The 17304-nt window shown below is 35.7% G+C and overlaps 2 protein-coding genes across 4 annotated transcripts in view; one reads left to right on the forward strand and one right to left on the reverse strand.

The window, feature by feature from the left end:
• Nucleotides 1-9875, reverse strand: part of LOC139964603 (uncharacterized) — a 41756-nt gene extending 31881 nt beyond the window's left edge. Inside the window, exons 1-2 of one of the 2 annotated variants that reach the window (XM_071966330.1) lie at nt 9394-9875; nt 5518-5762 (exon numbers count right to left, since the gene is read on the reverse strand). In XM_071966330.1, coding sequence (XP_071822431.1) covers nt 5518-5650 — 133 coding nt within the window. In that variant the 5' untranslated portion in view covers nt 5651-5762; nt 9394-9875. Of the gene's footprint in view, nt 1-5517; nt 5763-9154 lie in introns of both variants that reach the window. The other variant, XM_071966329.1, reaches the window with a different exon arrangement.
• A 4950-nt stretch (nt 9876-14825) lies between these two features.
• The window catches only part of LOC139964775 (dynein axonemal assembly factor 19-like), a 72683-nt gene continuing 70204 nt past the window's right edge, over nt 14826-17304 (forward strand). For both annotated transcript variants that reach the window (XM_071966729.1, XM_071966730.1), the window contains exon 1: nt 14826-14998. In XM_071966729.1, the coding sequence (XP_071822830.1) occupies nt 14831-14998 (168 nt within the window). In that variant the 5' untranslated portion in view covers nt 14826-14830. The remainder of the gene's footprint in view (nt 14999-17304) is intronic.

Below are 17304 nucleotides of genomic sequence, written 5' to 3' on the forward strand. Positions count from 1 at the left end.
GACAGGGTGTTTATTTGTATATATGTACATAACCGATGGACAGAGCAGCATATGGGTTGTCAGTTGTCTGATGATCACTCACTATATATATATATATATATATATATATGTGTATATATATATATATATATATATATATATATATAATATATATATAAAAATATATATATTTATAAATATATTTATATATAAACATATATATATATATATACATATTCCACTTTAGGCAGTTGGTGTCAACATCTGCTCTATACTTTGTTGGATTTTATGGAGGAACTTTTGCATTGATTGCATCGATCCTATAAAAAAAATCAATTAAAAATATATAAATCACTTTTTGATGTTGATTATCAAATCTGTACACAAGGGGGAAGGTGGGGGAAGGGAGGGAGGGTGTGGTGAGGGGTATGTTTAAGTATGCACCCCTTTGATCCCCCTATTTTACAACAGTCAAAATTGTCCTGGCTAGAGAATGGCCTTTTGTGCTTCGGGGAAATTTTTGCACTGCATGAAATGTCAGAAGTATTTAAACGAACTGATATTGTTCCGAATAATACCACCAATTTGCAACTAATGTAGTTTACCTCTACCTCTCCCCCAGGACAGTGTTCAATAAAATGGTCCTTTAAATTCTGTCCTTTTTTCAAATTTAAACTTTGACCTTTCCAGCTTACTGCACAAAAAGCTCAGTTAAAATTATACCGTTCTATGCAATTTTCATATCAATATTCACGATATTTTATTGACTTATCGTGGCTAGCCTGTATTAGGTCCCTTCTCTTGAATAGTATCTTTCTCTTAAAGTCTTACCGATGTAGCTTGCGAAATTGTGTCATTTCCTTCCATTGCAATGAATAAACAGGTGTTTTCAGACATTTCCTCCGTGGAATTGTAAAAAGTAGACGATATGAGTATAGGACTGTTTTATAATCTTGATCAGGCCACATGTGTAGACTATTTTGTTTACATTTGCGTAATGAACATGCTGACATGGGCGGTGGCAGTGATTCTACAGTAAATCGTTCGCGCCATAAGGGCAACAGAAAATAAATTTCTTTCTTTTGATTGCGACAGCTTTTCTCCATTAAACCTGTCTGGTCAGAGCTGCATTTAGAATAAGAAACATTGAATCTACTTTGAAGTTTGTTTTCCGAAATTCATCAGCAAAACAGGTATTGAGACTTTTTCAACTATTTAGTAACACCACCCTATAAAACATTCTGCGTACAGGCCTTATTATATATATCGCAACCATGTGCATCTCAGCTGTATGCTTAGAGCTCAAACTCTTCCTTCAGCTGGGCAGGAGATGCTTATTAAATTGCTAAATTGAGTAAATTCCCTTTCTTTGAACTGTACAAGCAAACCTAGTTTCAGATATTTATAGCTTATTTCATGTAAATTGACCAATCGTAATGCATTTGCAACCACAATATTTTTCAACAATTTGAACTGTAATTGTTGTAACAAGCTGCCACGGAAAGTCATCTGTCCATATAGGCAATTTATCGGAATTCTTTTGGGCCATTTGTGTCATTTTGGTGGACTTGTCGTCAGGGAATAATTAAAGTTATGACAAAAAGAATTGGTTAGTACAATAAGTGTTACAGCTAGTACACTAAATTATGTAAATTATGAAAGAGCAAGAACATCATTGGATAGAAATGAAGTTCAAAGGTCAAAAATGAAATGAAATGGTGAAGTGAAGATTTAAACAGTAAAATAATCATTTATGCTTTTTTCCAATCATAGGAGTAAAAAAATTCGAACAAAACAAATCTGATCCGACTTTTATAATTTCGATCTGTATTAATTGGTATAGAAAGGTTTTAATTTTATATGAACACATGGATGAATAGATTAATTAGTATATATCTATAAGTATATAACCTAGCTAAGATGACAATGGGATATACTACTCATTTAAATATTGCCATGGTTTCAGTAATTCCCAACAATATAGTCTTATTATTATATTCTCTCTTTCTATATCGACACTGTCAGGCTTGGAATAGCTGGTGTCGATTTTCCAACAGACTGAATGACTGACCGTTGCGTCATTTGTTAACTTATTTTAAACCTCATTTTTTGGATTTTTCCAACCTGAATTCGGGTTAAATCAGACAAAGGCTCTGGCCACATGAAACAGAAATGGGGAAATTAACCCATTTTAATTTTTTTTTTTTTTAAAGTGATTGGTTAAAATTTGTCCCAGATCCTAAGACTACCACAAAGGTTGTTGTTTACCGACATTAATCAATTGGGGCAAGAAAGGATTTGAACCGCCTAAACCAGGTGATAACATCCCTACCGATGCTTATGGACTCGGTAAAAAAACGGTTGCTAGGGCGGCGGTTTCTATGTTAAACAATCAAGAGAGTTGTCAGGTTACATTTGGTTTGACACAGAAAAAACTGAAATAAAAGCTGCTTTATTTGTCTAAGCTCAAAGAATAACTAAATTGCACAAACAGAAAGAAAGAAAGAAAAAAAGAAGGGTGTATTATATTGCTTCTTTTTTTCTGTCCTCATTTGACCGCCTTCAATTGGACACTGGAAGTCAAACGCAGGTCAAACCTGAACAATATTGATTATCACGATTGTTAATATAAAATGGGACTTTTATTTCCTTACAATACCAGTGACACAAATTAAACAGATACAGGGCTGTCAAGTGAGCATAAATCTAGTGCAATAGCATATTTGTCTATCACATCTTCGTTCAACCATCGGTAGCCAGAAATTTATGCCACTTTCTAGCTGAAAAGTTAATCAGTATTATGTATTATACAGATTTCAATTTTATGTTAGAAATTGATAAAAGCATTTTCTTTTTTTCTCCCTGAAGATTTTAACTCCTGGAAATTAAGATCAGATACTGTAGATTATTTTGAATCCTGACCAGCAAACTCAAATCGGGGACTGTGAAAACTGTGAAAATAGTCTGAAAACTCCAGCAATTTGTGCCCTAGAAAGTTTGTTATACAGTAATTCGATCTCTCCTCTGGTGGTGACTGGAAACATGATGACGTGATCCTCTTGGAAGTTCGGATGCCACGAGAAACAGGAAACAGGTTTCATTCTTCTGCACGTAAATCGCCGCTCTATCATCAATTTCAACACTTTTTTGAAAATCTAGTTTTTCAATGGCTCAGCTAGTACAACCGACTCCACAGACCAAACTATTATATTTAGGAATTACGTTACTTTTACAATGACATGAAGAAGGAATTTAATCTTGTTGGAATTATTCCTGTGTTCTGTTATGGAGTAAATCTCAGTAACTCTCCATGTAAAACCGTTCACAAACAATAAAGACAATCACATTGTTGCATTAACATGTTCTAAAGGTGATTGATCCTAACGTTAACCAAACTGCCCACCTTATATCGATGAACAGTCACAAAATAAGGTCGTTGAATGTTAAAGCTACAAAAGCTGTAAATGCATATATGCGGCTATGTATATAAATATTCTCAAGAGTTTGCAATAAACAGTATGCATATAGTTATGACATTAATAATGAGTTCATGTCGAACCATTACCAAAAAAAAACCCACCAGATGTTTCCATGTCGAGGAGCAAACAAAAACTATCCATAAACTCTATTTTTGATAGTTAAATTCTGAGAAATAACCAGCAGCTGTGGGGAGTATTTATTATGATATTGCAGACAAAATCCACCCAAACACAGCTAACCAAATAAAGAATGAAGTTGGGCAAATGAGAATGCATACACTCAAACTAGTTCAAGGAGCAACGGTTCTACGATACGTACAAGTTGTAAAACAATATCGCCGCAGTAGAACATATATGCTTCATGTAGCAGCTACTGTCACGCCTTCTCCCATTGCCATCGATGAAAACGATTTAAGTGTTTGCAATCGTAAAACAATTTTTAAAATTTGTTCATGCAGTTTGATTTTCCTATTGTATAAGTTATATAGTAAAAATACCAAAAAGATTATGGTTGTATACATGTGTACAAAAAAAAAACATTTCCCCTAATTTTCTGCGACATTGCTCACTGCTATAAAAGTTGTTTTTACAACATGTACCAGATGAACTAATTTTTTGCTCTTAACTGCATCTAGCAATATTCTAGCTAAATGACCATATGTACCATTTATGTTACGACATATTTAAGCTCAAAGCAAACGTTTTATATGCATTGATAACTGAAGAAAATGGACAACAGGCTCCCTCTGGTAAATTTTAAAAGACAACTTTGTCAAGTTTCTTATTCTCAAAGAAAACTATACTTTTGTAGTCTTCATAGCCCTTAAACATCAAATAACAAGAACTTGCTCCAGAGTAGAGGTTTTATACAAATTTAAAGCAAGGAGGAAATTTTCAAGAAGATGATAGAATAGTTTTGACTGAACCAAAAAAAAACATTTATTTGATTTATTAGGGATTATCGCGTAAAGATATGACTGTTAACTCGACATGATTTGTATACATTGAAAACTTAAGCCTAGTAGATACTTGTTTGTTTGGTGTTTGATGGAAGTTTGTAATAATAAGTATTGTTCTACTGTACAGTAGATGTCCATCGCTTTTGTAGTTGTCTTAGTACGAAACTGCAAAATATACCAACATGAAATATTTAAAGCTAATCCTAAAACGCAGAAAATGTATCCAAAGTTAAGAACCCATTTTTTTTCTCTTTTTTAAAACTTTTCATAGTTCCAAGCTTCTTTGTTTTCAGTTTGAAACAATGCCAACTTACGGTTTCATTGAATGTTAATACAGAGACCAACTACATTTTTGTTGTTGCAAAGCACTTATTTTTGTATAAAACTTGATGAATATCTTTTTGAAAGTTTAATGGCATTTACTTATAATATAGAAGAGAATCTATCAATATTAGTTTGTGGTAAAAATGTCTACATTTATATATGAATCGGAACACTTTAAAACTTTGAAAGAATTTAGGTTCAATTATTATATACTTTTTATACCTTGTGTCAAAAGAATTAAATATAATTGACCAACTAGAAGCTTACAAAATGACAGAAATAAAATGCCGGGGAAAAAAGCAGAAGAAATTTAAAAAATGTAACACATTTAATTATACCACATCCCTTCATGAAACATATGATAGCAAACCAAATTACTAAAAAACTTTGTAATATGCCAAATATCCATTATTGATATACTCTTGTTCTGTACTTTCACAAAAAACAAAAGTTATTAAGTTTTACTTGCAACGATGCCAGAAAGGGACAAAACAGAACTTTTTCCTTTAATGAATCAAACTTTGACGATGTGTATTTTTTTTTTTTTTCTTACGTCTATATATATTTTTTTCTTTCTATACAAAATATTCCAAACAATATTCCTTTGTCATACCTTCTATTTTTCCAATCATGCCATATTTCAGCACCTGAATAGTCTAAAGGTAACTATCAAATCGTAAGGTTACTTAATAATACGATCTATGTGTGGAAGACAGTAAATCAAAACAGAAGAGGTCAGAGATATTTACGAAGCAAAACAACATGTGTTACTTTACCTAGAGTACCGACTTCAGTTCTGTCTCTCATTTCACAGTCTAGGACATTGGCACGGATTTTCATTTCACCGCCAGGTAGTCCCTCCATTGTTATTTCGGAACCTTGCATTTTGAATGTTGATTTTTGTCCCATTTAGCGGGCTCTGTTGGTTCAGGCGTCTCTCGTTACGGTCATGAAATGATAAACAGTCTGGAAGAAACCCCCGAGAACCGGCTTCTTTTTAGCGATGCAGGGCTGTCTGGTTCTGAAATTTAAGCGGGAGCATTTTTAATACTATTTATAAATGTTCGATAGTTATGCGTGGACCAAAAAAGAATGTTAATATCTTAGCGATGCCAAAGAACTTTTGGTATTCACCAGACCCATATTGCAAAAATTTGTCATCATGGTCTTCCCGTCAAATATTAAAATAAGCGGGAGCCAGGATTCGACTAGTGGCCGTGACTTCTCATCTGGGGCCCACATATATGTTAAACAAATAGGCGAAGTGCTGTGTTTTTTTTTTTTTAACGGAGTAGTGTCTAGCTAAGTCCCCATTTTAAATTGCTGATATGCTGATTACATATTTTCATTTCGTAAAGAAAAATATCAATGTGCATTACAAAGCTGAATGTATAATATGCCTAGCATAAGTTGGAAAGTCACATGTGTTACATTTTCTACTAAATACAAACTACAATTTAAAGAGACTAAAATGTAGCGTTATTAGCACTGACAATTGAATAACTTTTTTTCGGCGAATAGAACCCTAGTTACGCTTGCCAACTGGCGATTATTTTAATTTTCTTAAAGTGGTCGCTCATGAATAGGTTATCACACGTCATGGCAGGCTTTTTCAGTTGGCCTTTCTTGAGGAAGACCTTCATGGTCTGAACAAGCCCGCCCCTAAGTTCAAGGTATAAATTACACGCGTAGTTTTTCGTTTAAATTAAAACCTGGCTCCTGGTCCCGGCCAATCAGCTCCTAGACCTACCAAAATGACTATGAGCAATGAAACACTGTTCCCCAGAAATCAGCTCCTAGACTTCAGAAAGCTTTAATTTAAACCTTGCGTGTCCTTGATATTTCTGATGCGAAACAAATATGCGACAATAAAGTAGGCTAAGTATCACATTAAACTAGTTGACACGAAAATGGCTTAAAACCAGTTATTTTTGTACTGTAAAGCAATAAGTTATTTACTGTTGCTTAATAAGTCTTATATTCAATACCCTGGCTGACTTGGCATGTACACAACTTCATAAATTAAATGTATCTTGTAGACAATAATTACCATAATTTTTTTTGACATAAATTTCTACAAAGTTGATTTGATACTAAGTGCAAATTTGAAAGCAACCAAGGATTATTTTCTTAATTTGATCATGAAATATTTATTTTATACTGATTAATATTTCTATAATTACAGTTTTGTGTCTCATATATGTGTCAAAAAACAGAGTTAAATGATGAACTATTTAATTGTAATGTAATGTTCATATTTAATGGTTTGCTCCAAAATAATTGGGATTTTTTAATAGAAATCTGTTTGTACTTGAAAAAAACTATGTAACAGTTGGTCAGAAAAAGTCAAGATTCTGTGTGAATTTATCTTTCTACACATGAACTAGATAAATGAACAATCTTAGCTGAATCAGAATATTATAAGACTAAACCAGGCAATAAAAGTTGCTGTAAGGAAATAAATATAAATTTAGAGCAAGAAAATCTACAAAAAATAATGCTTTTACATTTATAATTGCTCCTGATTCATATTTTGGATAAATGATTGCAAATTTGTTTTGAATTTTATGTACAGACAAATATTTTCTATTTTCATGCAAATAAAGTATGCTTTCAAGTGAGGCTAGGAGGAAAAACAACAGCAAGAAAATTTGAGGGAAAAAAGGATGATAATTTTAGTCTTATCCAATGAGATCGGGACAAATTGAAATAAAAACTGAAAGAGCAGCAAAAAAGAAACAAATTTTACAGAATGATATCATTGTATGTTGTAGATTACAAACACTTGATCACTAGTCATTTTCAGTTTGAAATTTAGTTGCCAAAATGCCCTTTTTCTAAAAATTGCTTCCGATAAAACGTCCTTCAACTTAATTTCTGGGTTAAATACATATAGGTTAAGCTTCTTTGATCATACTTATATTCTTATAGTTTAAAAATATCTTACTGTCAAAGAGGAAACTTTTCTGTCGATAAAATTAATGGTATTGAAACAGAAAGGTTTTTATTGTTAATAAGCAAAATTTTAATATAATTCAAATTAAATTTGTTCCACTTGTTTCAAAGATACTCACAAATCAGGAATGTTCAAGTACTTTGCTTCAATTTTATTTGATTCCGTATTGAAAGTAATTTTATATAGTTTTTTTTCAATTAAATGACAATTTTTACAGATATTTTTGGACAAAACATGAAAAGAATGAAGAAATGGTCACAGCATTTTGAATTATCCTAGTATTAAAAACTTTGTCAAATATTTTATAAACTAAATTATTTCAATATTTTAAAAAAGTGTGTGGAAAAAATATTTGATTTAAATAGAAGTCTGAGACATTAAAATCCATCAATTGCTGGGACTGCCTTATTTTTTTCAGTAAGTACTTCTTTTGTTTGTTTAAAAAAAAATACTAAACAAATATTTCAAGTGAGTGCTTATCAATTTTATTTAATTGTTGTCTTCATTTTAACCCCAAAGTATTTTTCCCGAAATGTTTCCAGTTTTTACCACTTGCCCATCACATCTCTGTGCATTCTTTGAAGAAAAACGTAGAGAGTCTTCAAACATTTCCACATGCTTTCAATTTGTTGATTTTTTTAAAATAAGCTGGAAAATTTTGAAATCCTTGAGCATGAAACAAAATATATTGACTTGTAGAAATTTGTTTTAGAATAGTGTCATATAATTTATTTTAATCTATACACATTGCATAAAATGTTTGCAAGCTACCCACCCATACATAACATCCTCATCCCGATACCCTCCTCTTTTCTTTTGTGGGAGGGTTTAAAAAGATTTAGAAATCTTAACTTTGTATAGAGTAAAATACAATGACAGATCCCAACTAGAGCATATGTGTCTATTAATTTTTTATATATATTTTTTTGATACTCAAGTGTTTTAATAATGTAACCTAAATGAGTTGGAGCAAACTGAATCGGTCAGTGTATTATATGGCTACCTGTTGACTCCCCTAGTTTAAGTAAGGTCTAAATGTGTAGGAAAATCAAACAACATGCTTATTTGCAATCAGAGATTTAAAGTCGCTCGGTAACATCCTTTGAACACTCACTTAGAAACCAGGTAACAACTTTTAAGCAAACTTGAAGTATTGTGTTGTTAGTTGTTTACATGACATCTATGGGCTATTGTACTTTTTGTAATGCAGATTAAAATCTAATGTTAGTATCAATTAGCCTAAGCTCAATGCAGATTATATAGCTTAACACAGTCAAAACAAGCCATGCAATTTTTTTTTTTTTTTTTCATTTTTTTTTTTCATTTATCAAGTCACTCTCGATTAAGGACCTTTAGTCATTATATCGGTGAGATACGTTCACCGGTACATATTTTACACCATGGCTGCTTAAAGTTAGGCCTATAAAACTCTCGTTATTTTGACCAGTCAAACTCACCGGCTGATCACATGTACATAGTCCCGTGGCTTGATGTTCGGAGGTTTCCCTATGTATTATTCTTACAATCCAATTACAAAAGCCTCTGCTTCGGGGCTTCTGTTACCGTATCAAAAGGATCAAACGTAACGACTAGCGCATGATATCCCCCAACAAAATTGTAAACAGGTAGAAAAATATGTCTTTCACCTCCACTGCAAATCGTCCCCAATTTCTCTTTTTTTTTCAAGAAAACTTACGCCTCGTTGAAGATAACTTCGACCGATTTTTAACTCCTCAACTTTTTTTCCCTCGACGTGCTTTAACAAAGGGAGCGCTGAAACAAAGCGAATTAAGCGGTGACTGCGGCGTAGGATTCTTAACGACTGGTTGCCTGTGTCAGGGCCACTCAAGATAAGAAGCAGTCGATTCAGAAAGTAGGTCATTCACAAAACACCACAAGCTCACACACAAAAGGAATGCTAGCTATTCGTGGAATTCTGACACCATTGGCCTAATTCTCTCTCTCGAAATTGCCCAAGTTTTTACCCGTTTTCCACCGGTGAATTACATCTGAAAACCGACCTCCATGTAAGCGAAATGTACCGTAGCTTGCAGTAGTGTTGTACGAAATGCATCTAAACGGTAACAAATTGACTCGAGGAGCCAAAGAAGAGATAAAATTGAAACTAGAAATCATCTGTGATTATCGAGCCCCACTGACCTACATATCGGAAAAGCTCATCGAACCTAATGATTATTCAACAGGCGACTGACCTAATTTCAATAACTGTTCTGATTGGTCGACTGTCGGCTGAGCTAATGTGTGTTGAAATGGGATAGTGTCATCATGTAATGCTACAGGTACGTAGATACTGCGTATATTTGCCTACAAAATTATCCACAAGGCTGAGACGGTGCAGGTCGAGACTCTTTTCCCCGGCGGTGATATGTATTGGAACTCAGCTTACTTGGTCATATTTCCTGCTTATATCGCGATGAACGTATCAATTTAAGAATTGAAAAATGAATTCCAGTACACTGTTGCAAACTGGTATGAATGTCTAAGTACACTATAGAGAGTGCGCTCGTCCAATTACTCAATAATACGTGAAATATTCTCAAAGAAGGCTTTTCAGTTCATAAGCCAAAAATGATAACAATAGGGAGAATCCCACTCTTGCCCACCCCCTCCCCTTATAATTCAGTGGCATAGTCCGGAGGGGGTAGGCCCCCTAAATATCTGTCAGGCCGCCCAAAATAAAATCAGATATATTTTATTTTTGATAGAAAATAGGTCATGCCTGCTCCCCTAAAAACAGACGTGAAGTTTAGCCACGCCCCTGCCATAATTAGAGGTGCCCCTTTGTGTTCATGAAAGGAAATGAAAAAGTGCCGTTTTGTTATTTAAGAAGGGACCTTTTGTTGATAAATTAAGAAAACTATTGAGAACACTTTCTCATGATTGTTTTGACCTAGAGTTGGATAGAGTTCCAACTTTTGCTTTAGGGGATGTGAAGTTGTCAATACCCCAAAGACTGTAGTATATGTAAATGCATCCGAATTTTGAAGAAACGATGGATGTACCTTTGTTTTAAAGAATAAACTAAAACAAATTTGTCAGAGTGCATCTATGTCATCACATGTCTTTGCATTAAGTTCATTTTTGGTACAAAACATGTATACTTAAAATACATTTATTACGAAAACGATACTATGAAATGCAAACTTCATCAGGATGCTTGAAATGTGGTCTTCTTTCATAAGCCTACAATAATTTTCCCGGGACTATCCTTTCAAGGTGATTTTGCGCATTGCCTCCTCAAAACAAAGTCGCGTGTCCCATTGGCCATCAAAGTTGGTGACCTCTCCTCTCCCCTCCCAATGTTGAATCCTCTCCGCTTTATTTGATAAAGGGTATTAAGTTTACACGTATTTGGAATTGATGTTGTAAGTGTACTCGTATATTTGGAAAGGATGAGGGAGGGATGGGGTGGAAGGTGGTGGGGGAGGGGGAGGGGAACAGTTAGCACTATGAATATGTCAGTTTACCCAGCGTGTGTAAAGCATAATCAAGGACGATTTCCTTAATGAGAGACATGAGAGAGAGATACACGGTCGGGTATAGGGCGCCGGGGAGGGGTCGGGAAGGGTTGAGACTGGAGAGTCAGTCACCAGGAGTGGGAACACACTACCCAAGCCCCTCACTCCCTTACTGCCAAGATTAGGCATATGAACTGACCCCCCTCCCCTCCCATCTCCCCTTAAAACACAAAGCTAATCTACCGTGATCGACTTTTGATTTCATTCTCGTATACCTCTCCGAATAGAAAAATATCAGTACCTTAACAGTTACAATAAGTTACAATAATAATGATCAAAATAATATCAGTTTAACAATTGAAAAACACATTGCAAATTATTTTTCTTTCAGTAGGTGCCCGAAAAAAATGTCAGCATATTGCCCGAATTTTCTCAAAATGTTTTGGTTGGGGAGGGCTGCAGCCCCCTCCAAGCCCCCGCCTCCTACGCCAATGTCCATACGTGTATATGATTGAATTAAAAGAGGACAAGACAACATCCAGACGCGAGTCTAGGGGCGTGGGATGTGCAACCCCTCCTCCGTCAGTCCCACAAAAACATTAAAGTAATTGTTAGCACAACACTGAATGTATAGAGTTAACTCAGTTATAGCATAAATATGACTCACTGGGCACCATTTCACATTTATTTCGGATAGGTTCCACAGACCCCTCCCCCCTCCCCCGCTGTCTCTACTCTCATCTACACGGGACACGGCATCAACGAAAGCATGGCCAGACCCCACCCCTATTTTTGAAATCCTGGACGGCCACCCCCTGTATATCAAAACAAGTGATAATGAAGTACCAGTAAACAGGATGCAGTATACAACAAAGCGAACATTCATGTGGTGGTTTCCAAGTAAAGACACAGCCAAGACCAATTTTTTTTTTGTAATCTAGATACGATAAAACGGTTTTTGTTGACTCGGAGTTTTCATGAAGATCAAGATGAGATATGATCAAAATTAGGGCATATTTCTTTTCCAGTCAAAACTAACATAAAACACCCAGGAAATTAAGCCACTGGGTCCCACCAGGGGAGCCTCACTGGTCCCTTGACCCCATAGGTGGCTTCATCTGTCACGCGGTTTATTTGTCACATGTAGTAGCCTTTTATAAACCGTTATGTGGTACTCCGCGGTGTTCTTGACACGGTAGCTGCTAATGTTGCCACGACTTGTTAGTTTATTCCAGGGAGTTTGTTAGGGCACCCCTGATTATATCGCACTTCACAATTTTTGTCCCCGTGGCATTAAAATAATTACTCTTGACAAATCCTGTCTCTTATACAGTGTTCCTTTGACCTTTCCATCAGCCGTATTTTGAAGGAAAACGAGGACGGAGGGAAGGCTAAATCCTCGAGTCACAAAAGCCGAAATATTCCACCTTCCGTAGTATGACCTTGTCCTACTTTTGTTCACGCCATTGAATTGGGTCGCGGTAGTGTCCATATTTATATCGAAGCCGCACGTTACATTGAGTATAGATATATACAAACGGGTGTTACGTAACCGTGTAATGTATATTTGTTTTGTTCTGTATACTGCAGGGGCTGTCGGTATCTTGGGCAAACCGGAATTTCCGGAATACTGACTTTATATATAGAGACACAAGCAAAGGGCTCGGATCGGTTGCTGCGTGGGATATAAATATCTTTTGTCAAAACTCACAGAAAACTATAGACACCAAGGTCATCCTTTGATCGTGATCCCCAGTGTATACACAGTCCGGGATGTAAAGAACTGGGGTACGTAACTGGGGTAACTGGGCCAACAGTTCAATGAAAATGGTTGGTTTCTTGTGACCAGGCCCTGTCTTGGGTGATTGTTCTCAACAGTATACTTACTTTGTCGCATGATTCTATTGAAATGAAATGTTTGCAGTTTTTATTTCCATAATTGTGTTGGCAATATTTTTGTGTGCAAAGTATTCGAAGGCCCTCATATCGGTCTACATAGGTATCCAATAAATGCAGTTTTCACAAAGGTGGACTTAAGGGGAGTGAAGACTCGCGCACAAAGAAACGTCTGATGCTGGTAATCTGACCTAGTTTCGGATGAGGTGTAACAGAAGTGTTAGACACCACCATCGATCCCAGAAAATACACACACAGCTTGCTACCGTCGGTAATTAGACACTAGTGTACAGTCAATACATGCAGCTACGGTCAAATTCGGGTCAATACCCACAACACAGCGTACATAGCAGCGATGGACATCTCATCAGGGAGTTGTTATGGAACTCCCTGACCTCAGGTCCAGATAAAAGATAACAAGGTTTGACGTTTCATTTCTGTCTGCATTTTGTAGCGACAAGATAAAAACTTCACTTGCAAGCAACGAAAAGTTAACTATTTGCAGAGGGCGGCACGCGGTTTGGCCGGGACGAGTCTTCAATGCCTTTAAATGTATATCGATGGTACATATTTTGTCATGCGAAATCCAGCAGTACAAGTTGATTTATTTTAAGTTATTAATTTTTAATAGTCTCGTTGTGTATGAGATGCTAAGTCCCCTACCTCGCAAAGTACACAAAATACTGATTCATTCTGAGTTTCAACATGAGAAGTTATTAATGAGAGTACAGACATTTATGGCACACTCTACCAAATGAGATATCCAGCTCTTTGTTGGTGGTGATCCCTATAAAGCCATTTCTTTGCTGGGGGCTGGGGCATAGGGGCTGGGGGCTGGGAATGGGGGATGGGAGCTGGGGCCTGGGGGCTGAGTTGAATGACTTGACATATCTTTTCTAGGTAGTTATAATTGGATGACAATGCAAGTTTGCACTGAACTTTCGTGACTATCAAATGATATTCTGTTGGTTTTACTGAACTTTACAGAACAGTCCAGACAATGAAATTTTCACTCAATGATAGTTCCATTCATGAAGTCGGAGCAAGCTTCCTTAAGCTAGCCGCCTAACATGTAGGTCTTTCTGTACCAACGTTGCCCTCCTGTAATTCAGTAACTTACTAACTTAAACATTTACAGAATACCCCATAACTCCTTATCTACACGGTAGCCTATCGATCATTATTCAAATCGTGGTCGGATCAGAGTTTCATAGTTACAAAAATATACACTTCGAACTTTGAATGATAAAACTTTAATGCATCGTGTACCCTATGCATCAATAATATTCCTTGACTCCGAAATCAGCGAACCACTCCATGGTTAAGAATTTGAACTTAGAAGAAGAAGAAAAAGACCAAAAAACGTGCTATATCAAACAGTGGCTTGGATTCCGTATCCATAGTCACTGCAAAGTGAGAAATTTGCTTAAAATATTTTACACAGAAATTAACTGATTTTTCCGCGAAAACTCAGAACAATACACATCTTGTTATAGCAAAATGCACTTTGTAGGTAATGCTCGAGGTAGACAAGTTAGATTTTTTATTCAAATTGAACCCAATACATTCTCAATATGCTCACTGCGAAGGGAGGTATTTTTAAAACTCCAAGAGAAATAAGTACACCGCGAGGGCAAATATCATGCTACTTTCATATTTCACGTAGCATATATTCTTATTTTAATTTAAAGATCAATTACGGCCAAAAAGGCGTTCCTTAATATTCAACGGCAATATGCATAGCAACCGTGCATGTACATGTGCCTGTGTATCGCTGCTGCAATATCTGGTAGCAGAAGACAGTCAATGTGCCAGTTTCGTTTCTTTCTTTTTTGTGGTGTATCATTACTAAAGTTGCCTTTAAGCGGTTGTGTATGTGGTAGTCACTTTGTTGAGATAATCAAGAAATCTCTTATATTGACTGAAGTAAGTAACACATAGGCTGCTAGCACAGAAACGGAAATACCATTAGGGATAAGCCTTACGTTTCATACCAAAGAGGCCTACAATAGTAACGTGAATGCTCTGAAGCCTGTTCCGCGAAAGTCTCGTTTTACACTTTTCTTGTGTGTAACGTGTGATATATACCTACAGTCAGGTCTGCATGAATTATACGAATGTCACGAATCGAAAGTAATGCGAAGTAATTGCAAGAAGAAATTGAGGGTTACTGTTATTGTGTAACCTTAAGTTATTCTTACCATTCTGTTACAATACTACCATTTAGTGATAATTAGTTGAAAATATCACATATTTAGATACCTGTCATTGTCAAGTCAGATTAGGCCTAGGCTAGGCCTAGGCCTATGTATATACCAAAATTCTAAAACTGGGAATGTGTTTAGCTTTATTTTACAGAAAAGAGACCATGAATGCACATGTAGTGTCCCTTCTTTCTAAAAAAAACCCTTAAAAATACAAAGTGTGGCTATTTTTACGACTAGTCGTAACAATAATTTCCGGTTACGCATGCGCAGTTGCTTTAACATGGCTATTTTTACGACCAGGAGTACTATTTTTACGACCAGGAGTAACAATAATTTCCGGTTAGGGTTACCCCTACTACAGGCGCAGTTGCTTTATTTACTTTACTGCGCATGAATTCGCTGATGTCGTAAGAATAGTTTATAAATAATTGTTCTGACTGGTCGTAAGAATAGCCACAGCCTTTAAAATATGCCTAGGCTACTGTATAATGATATGGTCCATCCTCTTCAGCTCATTACTAATAAAATATGCTTACGTTTGCATGGGCCTAGTACTAATAGTGACAGTATAGATATAGTTAGCTAAGAAGACATCTTCATGCCAAATTAATGTTGTTTTGCATATTTCATTTCTTGAGAAATTGGCCACTGATGGTCTTTGGTTTATACTTGTCATGAGATATAGGCCTTTAACCACCAGTCTGCCCCTTTTGAAGTTTTTAACTCGAAAAATATACTTACATCTAGTTTTTTTTCCGCTTTCCTTTGTATAGGGTTTGGTCAAAATTTCAGGAAATGTTATAGGTATCATTACTATATTTGTTGGTAATGATGTATATTTCTTCCTAATTCACTGAGATTTTGACCAAACAAAGAATTTGATATTTCATGTTATTGTGCTCTTGCAACACCTATCTTGCTACTGTAACCTAAATTAGGCCTAACAATAATATAGTTATAGCAACAGACTAAAACTTAGGCCTAGGTATTTTAATAATATTATTATTAGGATGGTGAACACCCCCACTTACAAACTATAATTATGTAAATAATTTCTTTCTAACAATCAGCAAATAGTCATGTTTGAAAACACAAACTTGATATTAGGCTCAAGCAGCGGAACATGAACGAATGTCACTTTGTTATAATAGCCTTGTGGAAACGACGCTACTTGTGGCTTGTCTCAAGCTATTGGTGTTTATTATATTGAACTGCAAATGTTAATTAAGCAAATATATCATATCTATGTTAATACTGAAAAACCTCTTTGCTTTCACAACTACAAGTTACGCCATACCGGTACTTTTTCAAAACAGAGGAAACAGTGCTTACACTAGTTGTTTTGAAAGAGATTGTCTTAGTAGGCTCTGTTATGTAGAAAATCTTCCTACATATGTTTGTGAATATTCAGTCTAATAGAGATAATTTAAAAGTAATATGCTACAGTAAATAAGGTTTTAACTTTCGCCTGCTAAAATGGTAAGACATGTTTACACAGTTTGAGAATGACCCTGGCTTTGAACCTTGTACTCCAGTTCGATTTGTAGTGTAACCGTATGTTTGGGTTCCTGCGATAAACTAGAACCAAGGGAGGATCAGAGAGGGTTTATGGTTTTGTGGGTCTTCCTTAATAAATGAACTTCAACTTCCTGTTCAGTGATTACAAGCTCAGGGTTTGATACTGAGCACAGGGTCTAATGTAAATGCGGAGGGTGTAAGATCAATCGACCTTCGGTTAATGCTGAACAGACACCGCTATGGTACGCCCAAGGGTGAAAATAAGTTGGTGCCAAATGGTCCCTTTAACTTGCCAAACAACCCCCTTAGATCCCTGGAAAAAATGTACTCCAAGCCATTTCTCTTTGTAGTGCATAAGCCAGTCATGCATGCTCTTCCATACCTTTATTTTTTCAGAGGAAAAATAATTAGCCAAACTTACTCTTATGTGCAAACTTCTTGTTAAATGATAGTCTTGTTATAAATGTTAAGGAGAAATTATGGATTAGAGTATGCCATGTGGCCCCT

The sequence above is a fragment of the Apostichopus japonicus genome, chromosome 23 (assembly GCF_037975245.1).
Source record: "Apostichopus japonicus isolate 1M-3 chromosome 23, ASM3797524v1, whole genome shotgun sequence".
NCBI lineage: Eukaryota > Metazoa > Echinodermata > Holothuroidea > Aspidochirotida > Stichopodidae > Apostichopus > Apostichopus japonicus.